General features: G+C 46.0%; 1 protein-coding gene and 1 non-coding gene across 3 annotated transcripts; one reads left to right on the top strand and one right to left on the bottom strand.

The window, feature by feature from the left end:
• Positions 1–90: 90 nt before the first annotated feature.
• On the bottom strand, positions 91–172 carry trnal-aag (transfer RNA leucine (anticodon AAG)). Its single transcript has one exon. It is a non-coding gene; the product is annotated as a tRNA-Leu (tRNA).
• A 4,689-nt stretch (positions 173–4,861) lies between these two features.
• Positions 4,862–13,942, top strand: rcor2 (REST corepressor 2). 2 transcript variants are annotated; one of them, XM_033983545.2, is made up of 14 exons: positions 4,862–5,076; positions 6,470–6,597; positions 8,520–8,576; positions 8,806–8,886; positions 9,084–9,136; positions 9,817–9,978; positions 10,041–10,165; positions 11,082–11,148; positions 11,224–11,463; positions 11,590–11,667; positions 11,745–11,802; positions 11,970–12,037; positions 12,112–12,258; positions 13,091–13,942. In XM_033983545.2, the coding sequence occupies exons 2-14, from the start codon at positions 6,474–6,476 to the stop codon at positions 13,382–13,384; spliced, it is 1,554 nt and encodes a 517-aa protein (XP_033839436.1). In that variant the 5' UTR covers positions 4,862–5,076; positions 6,470–6,473; the 3' UTR covers positions 13,385–13,942. The 2 variants fall into 2 exon arrangements, with proteins under 2 accessions (XP_033839436.1, XP_055084931.1); XM_055228956.1 differs by having other exon boundaries at positions 11,082–11,157.
• The last annotated feature ends 186 nt before the right edge of the window (positions 13,943–14,128 follow it).

The raw sequence follows: 14,128 nt of genomic DNA, 5'->3' as shown, positions 1-14,128 counted from the left end.
ATTTTAGTTACATGCGACCTTTAAAACCATATGTCAAAAAGCTGCAACAAAAAAACACATGACATAAAAGTACAGGAGGCAAAAGACACCTGGCAGCGGTGGGATTCGAACCCACGCCCCCGAAGAGACTGGAGCCTTAATCCAGCGCCTTAGACCGCTCGGCCACGCTACCCTGTGATTTCAATTTATGACAACTACATACATACCTAAATTCGTCTGTGAATAAGAGATTGCGTGCGAGTTTACTTTCTCATCAGTGCAAGAGGCTTTCTTATATGTTGTGTTAGCCTAATGTGTATAGTACTGTCTGCAACTAATGCAAACTAATTTCTATCTAAAATAAGTCATCTAAAGGGTCAGTATATATTATAAGTATATAATAATTATTATATTATACTACAGTGAGAGACCCGTCCCTAGCCCGACGGGATGCGATCTTCTGCTTCACCGGGGTGAACTCCACCACGAGTCGGCTGAGCTATAGGGCAGCAAGCCCAGGGGTGGCCAAACTTTTTGACACACAAGTCACAATGGGTTTTAAAATTTGACAGAGGGGCCGGGCCAGGATATACATATATGTATATATTACATTCGATTTGGCCTGTAACATGTAGTAAAGCATGAATATGCAAGGCTAATTGTACAAATTGTTTTCCAAATGCATTCATTAAATTAATATATATATATTTTTTTACATTTCAGTTAAACTTAGCGTTCCGACGGCCCGCCCGCGGGCCTTTACGTTACAACTTTACAGCAATGTACGTGTATTTCTGCGTCACGCACACAAACATTCTACACATCAAATGAAAGCTACGACATTCATCTTTCTGAATATGTAAACCATTTACACCTCTAATCACCACAGTGCTGACAGGAAAGCCGTTTTTACAGAGAAGTCAGAAATGTGGATTTGGACTTCACTTACCATTGAGCACTCTGGTTCTGTCAAACATCAACATATTCACACAAAGTTGGTCTCATTCGTTCCGTAAAGGTCCAGAGAATATAATCCAGTCAAGAAATTATGTCCACAAAAGAAGTTAGAGCCTCCATGTCCAATCTGCTGCAGGAAAGTGAAATCTGTTCCGTCGCTTCTCTGCATTTCTTTTGTCAGTTTCAGGCATAATAAACTTCTGACAGCGCCAACTTTGTTCCTCAGTGCAAAACAAACTTGTTAGCTTGTGATTGACACCAAAGTTGGCCAATAAGGTGGGGGCTGTGGGTTACTGGAGCCGCGGACAGTGAATGAGAGCTACAGATGACTGGAAGAGTACGCCCCACTCTCCCCCTTGTAGAATCAAGCTGTTACATTACACACGTTTAGTGATGTTTTCCTCTTAAAGCCCATGAACTGCGGAACACGCTGATGCGTGACATGCAGTGGTTTACTGCAAACAGACGGAGTTTGCTGCGTGCGTAACAAGCCGAGGCTGGATATAAAGATCGAAATCGCCCTTCCAATGGTGATTCTAAGGCCGTGTCCCAATTCGCCCACCTGGCCTTAGAAACACCATTGGAAGGGCGATTCGAAGGGCAGTTACGTAATTTCCGGTGCGACAAGGGCTGTCCCATTTCAACCCACCCTACTGAATGCGGCCGAAAACCTGCCCTTCCCTTTGCACCGTTTCCATGGAGATCGGACGTAACCGAAGCGTGCATCCGTGCACACTTCACGCACTTCTATATCCCATCATGCACCGCGGCTGCGCAAAAAAGAGAAGAAAATGGAGTCCACTGCGCAATACACGTTCAAATGTGCGTACTGGTTTACCTCATCTACAACAGTGTGACATGAAACTTTTAAATCTGAATAAAGATAAGTACAGGCCGTGTGTTTGATGATTAAAAAGGAGGGGAGTTACATGGAATAAAGGAATGTGCAGTTATTGCTAGACAATAAGAGACATTATTATCATGAGAAATTATTATTGCAATAAGAATAATGTAAGAATGTTTGTTTATATTGTGTCAAAGACCAAGAGACTGAAACGTAAAGTCAGAAGAGTTTAATGATCCACACAGGTAAAGTGAACAATGAAGCAACGGACTCTGAGGAAAGTACAGAAGAGAGTCCTGAGACGTGCACAAAATCTCTATGAGTTCCGTACATTCCATAGGTCTGCACCCCCTCGTGGGCACGTGTCATTTACCTTCGTGTTAGTAAATCAAGATACTAGTTTGATGTAGCGCTGCACTGCTAGAAAATACCTTATAATAATCAGATTGAAAGAACTGGCACGGCATAGAAGGGAAACAGCGCCCTCTGCTGTTATTAAAGTGGTGTAGCCACTGGCCAAAATACCGAACCATTAAACTGCAATATCCCACTATATGTACAAATAATCAGTGTTCTCTGGTTTATAGACTATGAATGTAAAAATTATATTGTTACCTCTGTCTCTGTTATTACGTTTTCACAAGGTATATTTTGTTAAAGTTATGAAGTAGCTACAATTGAGTAAAAAAATCACCTCGAACGTTATATTTGCCTATTGATATTCAATCTAAACAGAAAGAAACGGCTGTGACGACGACATCTTGACTTTTCTTCTATTAAATAATAAATAATTAAAAATAACGTACGTAATGTACGTATCGTACGCTCAAAGACAGCGGTGGAAGTGTGGTCCGTGGTGTAGGCCTGTCCCACTTCAGCAAGATGGCGGCTACACTGAGGAGGGCAGATTCTCGACCGGAACCTTCAAACTACACTTTGAAGAGTACTTCGAAGGGACCCTGCAAAAGGTGCATTTGGCGAATTGGGACACGGCCCATGGCCAGGTGGGCGAATTGGGACACGGCCTCAGTGCCAGATTGTCTGCGTGTCAAACGTGACAATTCCTGCTTGTCTTTTTGTACTCTCATGTTACTTTTTGATGCTGATTGGATTTTTTCCTGCCCTCATATTCCTGTTCCCTGGACCGTCTCAGCTCCTCTGCCTCTATTCCTGGCCCCGTGTTCCTGCTCCGGTATTGTCTGTCTTGTCTCCACCACCACCTTGTCTTGTTCTGGACCCCAGCTTGCACACTGCTCTGGTTCCCGCTCCCTGCCTTCGTTGACCCTGGCTCCATCTCTGTTCCTGTCTCCCGCTCCGGTTCTGGTTACTCCCTATTCCTGCCCCTGCTCTCCGCGAAGCATTCCCGGACTCTGGCTCGCACTCAGCACCTCGCTCCTTGCCAGTCTAACCTATACTTGTCTGACAAACTGTAAATAAACACTGTAAACTTGCCCCGAGTTCTGCACTTTTTGGTCCCACCTGCACCAGCATTATGACAAAAGTTTATACTGAAAGGTAGTTTTTTAATGTGCAATAAGAAAAGTGGATCATGGCAGCACAGACTACTCGTGGTAGCCGCCAAAGAGGCCTAGCCCTCTTCGACTCCAGGTCTACTTAAAGGAGGAGCTATGCATTGCAACAAGATGACTGGATAAGCAGATTTGTGTCAACTTCAAGAGGCACTAACTTTTCTGGTGGAGAGTCTGATTGTCAGACTCGTGCACCAACCTGAAGGTTGGAAGAACAATTCCAACTTGGATCAAGTTCTGTTGTATCCGCTTCACCCACTTTGCTTTGCATGAAACTGGTGTGTGTGCGTGTGAGTGATTGGTGGTGTGAGGGGTCAATGGTGCAGATTGGCAGCCTCGCTTCCATCAGTCTCTCAGGGCAGCTGTGGCTACAGTAGTATCTTACCACCACTGAATGTAGAATGACTACATGGCACTTTGAAAGATATCAACAAGCCTGTACCAGCGTTATAACTGTAAGGCATTATTATTCTCAGATCTGTGGAGAGACTATGGAAGGATGCATGTTTTCTATGTATTTTGAGATACAATAGATACTTGTAATTGAATAAATATAAGATAAATTATTGTGGAACATTATGAGCAAAGAAATAACATCTCCATGGAGACAGACAGGTGGCGACCCCCCCCATCAGAGGAGAGAAGTAGGAGGAGGAGCAGGAGAAGTAGTGTGCACAGAAGAGAAGGACAAAGAGTCTTCAGTGTGTAACTGGAGTGGGGGAGGGGGAGACAAGTGGACCTCACCCATATTCATAGAACCAGAGGAGCAAAGCCAGAGGAGCAGAGCCAGAGGAGTAAACAAGAGCAGAGGGAGAGAAGCAGCGCAAAGGAAAAAGCCAGAGGAGCAGAGTCACAGGACCAGAGCCAAAGGAGTAGTAGTAGCCAGAGGGGCAGAGCCAGAGGAGCAAAGCTAGAGGAGCACATCCATGGGAGCAGAGCCAGAAGAGTAGAGAGGATTAGAGGCAGAGGACCAGAATCACAGGAGCAAAGGCCTGATGTTTGCAGTCAGGGTCCGCCCCAGTGTGCGCGTGCGTGTGTCAGAGCAACACCCGAAATAGTTCTAACTGTTTAAAAAGGAAACGAATGATTTGTGAGTGACTGCTGACGCGCACACGTAGACAAACGCACGCACCCGCCTCTGTGCATACATCAGCGCAAGTCTGGACAGCCTGCCTCAGCACACTGATGCGCCGCTACAGATCCCTCCGCACCACTCTGCCTCACTAGGATCAGGACAAGATGAGCCAATGTGTGGGGGGCAGGCACGGCTTTACTATGTTACTTTTATGTTGGAAATTATATAGACGTTTCTGTACGATATAAATTTATATCTTATTTTTTATTCAAGAGGGCTATATGTTGAATCCCATACCCTGAAAGCCTACAGCGGATCTCTGTTTAAACGTGCTGTACCAGAGATATGAAACACAACTGTACCACATTTGAATCATGAGTGCTGGATCAGACCAATGACACAGGTAGAGCAGAGCTGGGACAGTTTGGGGGTCTAGTTGACGGCTCACTGGGAGAGGCATGGGGCGGATGTCCACAGTGCTGTGGATGTAGTCAGGCACGGCTCTGGTTGAGTGTCGGCGCGGCGGCTCCATCAGCTCTGCTCCTCATTGTACCCGCTACGCTCCAATTAGAGCCGAATTAAAGCATTTCGGATGCTCTGAGGGTCTCCTGTCCAACCGAGGAGAGCTGAGGGACGCAGACAGGGCCGCAGATTAACTTTGAGTGCGGACAAGATCGAGAAAGACGAGTAAGGTACAGTGCAACTGTTCTCACTCATTACTAACGTTACTAATGTAACGCTCTACTAGCCCCGAGCTAACAGGCTAACGCTAGCATCCTCCTCCGTGTTATTCTATGAACGACCCGACTGTGAAACACTCGTCCGGAGATTAGAAGGTCCTAAAGCCAATTCCAGCGAGCAGCACGAGCGACGATGTCCGCTCCGCGTGGAGGGACAGCCGGAGTGGACTTAATGAGTCACACTGCGAGTTTGGGCTGTTCCACGCGGACTCAGAGCCGAGTCAGAGCCCCGATTCTCCGGGGAGCAGCCACGGGCTCAGCGTGGACAAACAAAAGGGCTCCAGTGTGACACTATCTGCCAGTTGTCTCCTGCCCCGTGTGTAAACTCTCTAGAAGAAAGATCACTGCTGTCGGCACTTGAACCGCCGACACTTCCTTTAAACTGCGTTCAGCGGCGAATAAACTGTGCGTCGGTGTCTCCTGTAGTGTGAAAACAAGCCTCATAGTAAAGTGTAGAGAACTACACTGTGAAGTCTGTACTGTGCTATTTACGCTTTTAGGCTTTTTTAAGGTTTACCACGTGAGCCACATGGTCGCGACCAGGTCAAGCACCAAGTTTAAAGACGTCATTTTGGTTCCCTGTTGTCTGAATTTAAATTGGATTGATTAATACATCTCTGTGCATGTTCGAGGCTACCCCAGCGGTGATCGAGGCTATCTCGGTAACTAAAGGTGTAGAAGTGAGACGCGTGTAATGACCTAATGTGGCCGTGTTCGTAGACTATACTGTAAGTGTGTGTTTATATTGATGGAGCGTTATTTGCGTTAAAGTGGCCTCCTTTTGGTTCGGAGCGAAGTTTGAGCACAGCAGCTGTTTGTTTGGGGCCCCGGGCACAGCCTCAGACAAAGACGCCCACTGAGAGCCTCGAACGCTCGTATTGTGTGGCAGAGTTTGGCTCCGGAGCTGCTGCGTCCCGCACCCCGTATCCCGTGAGGGGGAGCGCGGTGTTGTGTTAGTGCAGCCAGAAGTAGCCGGGCCGTGTCCTCAAATGACCGTCTAGTTTGGCTCTTCGGCTGTCAGTGGTGATACCCTCTTCCACGTTCTTTATGTTCGCCACGATGTTCACCAGACGGCTCTTGAGTGCTAGACTGTTAGCTATACCTTGTCAGCTATACCTCAGTTTTAACCGTGTGAAATGTAAATGTTATTCTAATATGGAATATGGCATGTTTCTCCCCTAAACCCTAATGTGGCCCTAGCACTACTTGTGTGTGCAGTAGTGTGGTACTCCTCATGATCCTGATCTGATCAGATTAAAAGAGCACTTCTCTGTCTGTTGTGCTGTGGGTGAGGCTGTGGCATTGGTCAGTAAATATCTACAATGGTTCTGAATGACCCTTTCAGAGTTATGCCCTCTGTGATGGAGCGCTCTGGGGCCGGCGTCCTCTCCAGGAGCAGAGCCAAGACCGTTACCAACGGCAACAGCCAACCCCACTCTGAGGAGGAAAGCAGCGACGAAGAGCACGCTCACGGTAAGACACTGCACAGGCACACGCGTGGGTGGGTGGGGGGCAGTGAAGGGGGTCAGAGAGAGGGGGAAGGGTAGAGGAGGAGAGGAAAGTAGGGAATGGAGGGAAAGGAGAACAGCAAGAGGAGAGCTCAGGGAAGACAGTGGAAAGAAGAAAGGGGAGAAGGAGGAAATCACAGGTGTGGGCATAGGGGAAGAGGAAAGCAGAAGGGGAGGACGGCATAGAGGATGGGGGAGGAGAGAAGAGAGGAGCGGGCAGATGAAGAGGGGAGGGGAAAAGCAAAGAGGATGAGGGAAAAGGAGGACAAAAAGGGTAGCGAGGAGAGCAGAGGGGTGGGTAGAGAGAAGAGGGGAAGATGAAAGCAGAGGGGTGGGCAGGGAGGAGGAAAGCAGAGAGGTGGGCAGAGAGGAGGAGGAAACCAGAGGGGGAGAGGGGAGGAGAGCAGAAGGGGGGGCAGAGGGGAGGAGAGCAGAAGGGGGGGCAGAGGGGAGGAGAGCAGAAGGGGGGGCAGAGAAGGAGAGCAGAAGGGGGGGCAGAGAGGAAGAGTAGCAGAAGAGCAGGGGAGAGGAGAAGAGCAGACACACACTGTCTGTCCTTGAGCTGCTACTGCTACTAGCTGCGCAAGAGGCAGCTTAATCTGTACTAGGGTTGTCAAAAGGATTCAAAATCACACACAAATTGATATGAAACAAGTATCCTAACTAGATATCCATCTATCAAAATTGATCTATATCAGAACTAGTATAAGAACTCAAAAAGAAAGCAGTAATCTTTTGTGCTGAAAATGTCAGTTTATTGTCTAAAAAAAAGTTCAAGTATCATAGTGGTATCAAAATCAGTATTAAATATCAAGTCTATTCCTTAGTATCGAGATGGAGTTTGAAATGTTTGCATACCCTCCACGTCAAGGGGAGACAGCTGAGGTGGCTTGAGCATCTTTTCCGGATGCCTTCTGGACGCCTCCCTGGAGAGGTGGTATGGGAACGTCACACTGGTAGAAGACCCTGAGGAAGACCCAGGACACACTGGAGGGACTATGTCTCTTGGGTGGCCTGGGAACACCTAGGGATCCTCTTGGAAGAGCTAGAGGAAGTGTGTGTGGAAATGGACGTTTGGGGCTCCCTACTCAAACGGCTGCCATCGCAACCTGGCCCCAGATAAATCGGAAGAAAATAGATGGATAGATGTATGTATTGTGATGCTACCTGCACCAATCAAATCTGGGGAGCTGTAATGCATCAGTCTGATTCAGTGCTTCCCTTCTTTAACCCTAAAATATTTGAAAATTCAGTACTAAATAGTATCAAAACTAGATACTCATATGAGCAGGTATTGAAGTTACATTTACAGGACAGGAATGAACCTTTCCGGCACAGCTCTAGAACGGTCTTGAGCTGTATCAGAATAAGTATAAGAACACAGAGACTAGAATACACCCACGGAACACTATGGAACCTACCTGGACAGGATTACACAGATATAAGGCCACATGCTAATATAAAAGAAAGTACCATCATTTAATGTTGAAAACCACATTTTATTGTCTAAATAGTGTTTTTTATTATTATCATCATGGAATTTGTAGTATTGAGTCTGTTCCTTAGTACTGAAATCAAATGACAACACTAATTTGTGCCAAATCAGTCCAAAAAAAAACATTCTGAGAGATCCTGAAATTCACTACAGAGAAAGAAAATGTATTCAAATGGTGCACAGATTTCTGAAATCCAGCAGTAGGGCATAAGAGTACTCCTGATTCCCTACTGCTGATTGGGGAACACTGGCCTAATTGATTGAATTGGCATCTGTCTCAAGTTTGGTTGAACAGTCCTGTAAACCATTTAGTATTCCTGACTTTGTTTAAATTCTCAGGACTTACATTCAGAGCGTGTGGATGTAATCGGGTGGCTGCTTTTCTCTTGCAGACAGCATGATCAGAGTGGGAGGAGACTACCAGGCGCAGATCCCAGAGTTCAAACCAGGTAAAGGGAGAGAGGGAAGGGAGATGATGGAACAAAATCCCTATTATGAAATGTGGAAATTAGACTAAAGATCTATTGTGCTGCTGCAACAAAACTGACAGTGTGTAATGAACGTTGAGTCCAAGACATTGTTGGACTCTATAATATTTGTACTTGTAAAGATGATCAGTTTTGGAGTTTCTAGGATGGATGTTTGTGTGTGTCCTGAGGTGTATCTGTTTGTCCACAGACAGTCCCAGTCGCTACACAGAGAAAGACCAGAGGAGCATGCTGGTGTGGTGTCCCAACAGCCAGCTATCTGATGCCATGTGTAAGCTAAGCACTGATTCTACAGTAGACCCGATGCACTAGGCCCTGCTCACGATCAGGCCCTACACTACACACGTTCAGGCGCTACGTTAAATGCCATCAGATCTGTACGAGACCCTACACATGATCAGACCCTACTCACTAGACCCTCCACACTATGAGCAGACCTATCCTGACTAACCCTTCTGCTCTGTGCAGTGGACGAGTACATCCTAATGGCCAAGGAGAAGCACGGATACAACATGGAGCAGGTATTAGATTATGTTTAAACCAGAGCAACAGTCTCTCCATGTGGTTACCTTTACCGTAAACATAGAAACTGTGATGTTGGCAACTATATATATATATATATATATGTATATATGTATATATGTATATTTGTGTGTGTGTATATAGCAGCAGCTTGTGAAGTCAAAATAAGCCAACCTTTTAAAACTGGCATATTGTGCTTGTGTCTACTATAGTAATCTATGACACCTATGCATCATTATTATATTTGGACATTTTAAATCTACTTAAATCGACTTCTGCATTAGAAAACTGCAGTGTCAAATGGGAGGTGACATTGACATCACAATAAAGCGCTGCCTGCTGTTGGCCCCTCCTAGCAGTGGATTTTTTTTTCATTTGTACCAAAATGACTACATGACGTTGCTGAATCACACATTAAGAGAATAAAATTGGAGAAAAGTAAGTACAGGGCAGTGAGGGTGTACCAGTGGTGGTGAAAACAGGAGTTGATTGGATTTGGAAAATTTCTCAGACATGCATCAATCCAAATACAACTTTGGGTAAGTAAATGTTAACGGGAAACAACAATAACATGTCTGTAACTATAACAACTATAACATAGTCTGCTTTAAGAAAGTAAAAATGAGAGATGCAGTGCCTTTTACTGTGTGTGTGCGTGCGTGCGTGCGCGCGCATGCAGGCTCTAGGCATGCTGCTGTGGCACAAACACGACGTGGAACGCTCCCTGGCAGACCTGGCTAACTTCACCCCATTCCCGGATGAGTGGACCGTGGAGGACAAAGTGCTGTTCGAGCAGGCCTTCAGTTTCCACGGCAAGAGTTTCCACCGCATCCAGCAGATGGTGAGACACACGCCACACTCTAGAGTCCAGAACATTTTTAGCTCAAGCACATGTCTGTTCAGCTCCCAGACAAACTCATCTCAAGCCTGGTCAAGTACTACTACAGCTGGAAAAAGACCCGCACCCGCACCTCTGTCATGGACCGACAGGCACGCAGGCTGGTTAGCAAGCGAGAGAAGGATGACAGGTGAGCCACTTACACAGCAGTCATGTAGAACCATAGACTGTACATATAAATGAACATGGCTAATCCTCTAGCCTTCTCATTCCAAACAAGAAGTGAGCATGGGCACAGTTTGGCTTGAAACAACTTTCTATTGAAAAAACGTTGCCCCACTCTGTAACTGCTGCTGTCAGGCTTGTCATTTTTGTCTTAAAATGCTTGTATTAATCTCATTTCACTATTTTGGTGTAATTCAAGAACATTAATAACAGACGAATCAGGTGCCTTCTTTCCCTGATGTCACTCCCGCTAGCAATAACAGGTTTGATTGACAGCCTTGCTAAGTGGCCACCTCCTGCCAAACCATTGGTGCGGGCAGGAAGGGGCGTATTCTTTCAACACCGTGGATTCTCATTAGGTCTTTTGTTGCCATGATACTCACATTCGGAATTGCAAATATGGAACTCTGCTCCAGATTAGCCGCTCTAAAAGCTAGCCTTGATGCGCTTCATTGGCTGGAGCCCAAAGCTATGGATGACATTGCACTCCCTTAGTCCACTTCTTTATAAAGTCTATATACAGACCAGGAGAACCAGCTGATACAAAGGAAGCAAGTGTATGGATGGAGTCAATTTATAACAGTACTATACTATAATAGTATAGTATTTTTGATCCATGTTGTGTAGCTGTTTGCTCCTCCATCTGCCTCTGGGGCAGTGTGAGCAACATTTCATTCACCAGTTCAACCATGTTTCTTTTTATATGCCCTCCAGTTTAACCATGAGCATTTTATTTAAGGTCTTATTTCAACCAGCAACACTGGTTTCAATAGAAGTATCTCCTTTTCAGTACAAGACTGTTGTGGCCACTAGAACCTTGCTCAGACCTGGAGACATGCTGGTACTGAGTATAGTTGAACTCAACCTGTTTGTACTTTCAGTAATGATGAGATGGAAGAGGGGGACCCAGGCAGTGACAGTGACTTTGAGGTCGATGCTAAAAAGGAGGTAAAGGAGGTAGTATAATGTATGACCCACTGCCCTGTGTGACCCAAGGATCTGTGTTTAACTGGTGCTTTTTAGGCTGCCAAACAGAACCCCAATGGCAGCGGGGGGGATAAACTGATGCCCAGTCGCACTGGAGCTGTGAAGAAGGAAAGCATGGGGGCCCAATACAGACACCACCCTCTGAGAGCCCGCCGCAGGCCCCCCAAAGGCATGTACCTGGACAAGGGAGACATCACTGCTGTGTCAGCCTCTCATGATGCAGGACAGCTCAGCATACGGCAACTGGACACGCAGCTCGTGTCCCTCAAGAGACAGGTGACACCATGGAACACTCCTTTAGATACTTGAAATGTGCTGTTTCTGCTCTGCAAGCACAACTCCAAATGTGCTATTACATTAACATGCAACACTTATTATACATGACCTCTCACCTCTGTACAGGTGCAAGCTATCAAACAGACCAATAGCAGTCTGAAGCACAGCCTGAGCGAGGGCGTGGACGTGTTTAAACCGAGCGAGGTAACGATGCTCAGCCATCAACCCTCTGCATCCAAATCTACATGTTTGTGTCAACGACACTCTGTTTTGCTTCCTAGCCTGCCACCAAGATGAACTCTCGCTGGACCACTGAGGAGCAGCTGCTGGCTGTGCAGGGTGAGGGTGGGAGGGGGCTTGTGGTTTTAATAGTTTTTTTTTAAATTTAACTATTAAACAAGATATAGTGATCCCCTGTTCTTCAGAGAACGTGTTTTAAACAATGTCTTGGTGTGGATTTAGTTTGTGTGCAGTTATGTTTTATTGATACTGTCTTGTGCCCACAGCCATTCGGCGCTATGGGAAAGACTTCAGTGCCATCGCTGAGGTTATAGGCACAAAGACCCCGGCACAGGTGTGTAGGCCCCCTATGGGCCACTATGTAGCAGCTCTGTAACAATCTTCAGTCAACACATTTCTTATGTCCAGGTCAGCTCCTTTTTTGTGACGTATCGGCGCCGCTTTAACCTAGATGAGGTGCTCAGAGAGTGGGCAGCTGAGCAGGTGTCCAGTAAAGACGCTCTCAAAGAAGAGGACATGGGCCATGGGACCGAAGGGGCCAATGAAGAGGATGAGGTGAGGGCCACTACACTGTAGCTTTGTCCAGAGCTGGCGGAACAACCCACTTTTTTTTAAAATAATCATTCACATTTTATTTGAGGTCTTATTTCAATCATGTCTACATGAAATTAACTTGTACAAAATAAACTCAAGCCACAGTATGTAGTTTTTCAGCCAAAAATTGACTAAAATAATGTTTTTTTTTTCCAATTTCACTGAAAAATGTAAAAAAAAACATGTGGGCTTGCATCTCCACAAACCTGACTCATATTTGGTCTGGAGGAAGGGCGTCTCCTACTTGTTTCCATGGAAATATTCTTCTTTCTGAACATTCTCCCTGCAGACGTTTTATGCCAAAGTGGTTTTAACTTTCTATTTTCATGGAATCATGCAGTGATGTGCCACCGTCACAAAGTTACATACTGTACCTTTTAATGTGCTATTTAGAAAGACAGTGGTACAATTATGAAAAATTAGTCTGGATCAGTGTTGGGCAAGTTTCTCTGAAATTAATTGGTTATAGTCTCTCTCCCACGGAAGTGGTTTATGAGTAGCTAGTTACTACACAAAGCAACTATTAAAATACAAAACAATGTGCGAGAATAGGGGCACGAGAAAAGGCCGTTCCTTCTGCTGCTGGTTAGAATAAGGCCATACACTGCAGACAAAAGAAAAACTCCATGGCTTCAAATCCCAGCAAACCTCCCACACTCAGACTCACATTATTGTCTTTCAGTACCATTTTTTTGGGAATTATAGTTACATTCTGTGTTGGGACGTGAAAGAATCTCCAAAACGTACATCACTTGCTCTGATTGAAAATCACCGGTGTTGATTGTGTCCACAGGTGAAGATGGAGGACTCTCCCTCTGATGCCTCTGGTGGCTCTCCTCCTCCCTCGTCTGGACAACCCCCCTCTTCCCTGTCCCAGCCCCCACCCCTGCTAAGGCCTGCCCCCCCTGCAGCTCCACCGAGTCTGCTGCGCCAGCCACCACCCCTGCAGACACGCCCACTCCAGACACGCACACCCCACAACCACCCTCCCCCACCACTCATCCGGCCCAACTCCACCTCCCCTGGGGCTGCTCAGGGCCCTCCCTCTCTGCTGGGGGCCAAGGTGGAGCAGACCACATCCCATTGACCCCGTGAGTGCCCAGTGACATCACAATAGTCCCTTTAAGACACACCTACCTCCTCATGGGAGCCTGTGGTCGACCCGCCCCATCAGACAAAGTGACTGTTTTAAGATGAGCCATGCTCCGTGTCATATGTACTCTTTTTCGACCAGAGGAGAGGAAGCTGTAGCTAGATTCTTCATATGAGTAGCTTAGACCTTTTCTTAAGGAGCCACCGTTCTTCACAAGCTCAGAGCTGAAGCCATGTATGTGATAATGTTCAGGACATATTTACATAGTTTAGTCTCTGTGACGGGACTGCTGACAGTGTTTAAAGCTCGGCCAAAGTTTGTCAGCTTCAGTTCGCACACAGTGCTTTAACAAACTTTCAAATGGATCAAATCAAAGAGTGGTTCATGTTTAGTGTCTGAGCACTGTAGAGATGAGTGCTTTTTTTTTTTTTTTTTTTTTTTTAAAAACAAAACAAAAACTGTTTCCTATGCTAAGCTATGTGTGCATTCTGAGACAGTTTCATTGTTTATTGAACTCAGATTTTTTTTTTTAGAATAAAATGCTTTAAAGTGATATTTGCAGAGTTTGTCATACTGGGACACAGGTGGAGAGGCCTGTTACGGCCACATTCCTAAGCTGGGTTTTACCTCTGTGTGTCATGGAGGTGTGAAGAGGCCTGTGGTTAAACATGTGCTAACAGAAAACAAGGCTTTTTGTAAATCACCCATTCCCTACAGCACCCCCCTTGTGTTCAGGTC

This window comes from Periophthalmus magnuspinnatus, chromosome 18 (assembly GCF_009829125.3).
Source record: "Periophthalmus magnuspinnatus isolate fPerMag1 chromosome 18, fPerMag1.2.pri, whole genome shotgun sequence".
Lineage (NCBI taxonomy): Eukaryota > Metazoa > Chordata > Actinopteri > Gobiiformes > Gobiidae > Periophthalmus > Periophthalmus magnuspinnatus.
The sequence above is the reverse complement of the archived record's forward strand: the minus strand, read 5'-3'. Positions and strand labels throughout refer to the sequence as shown.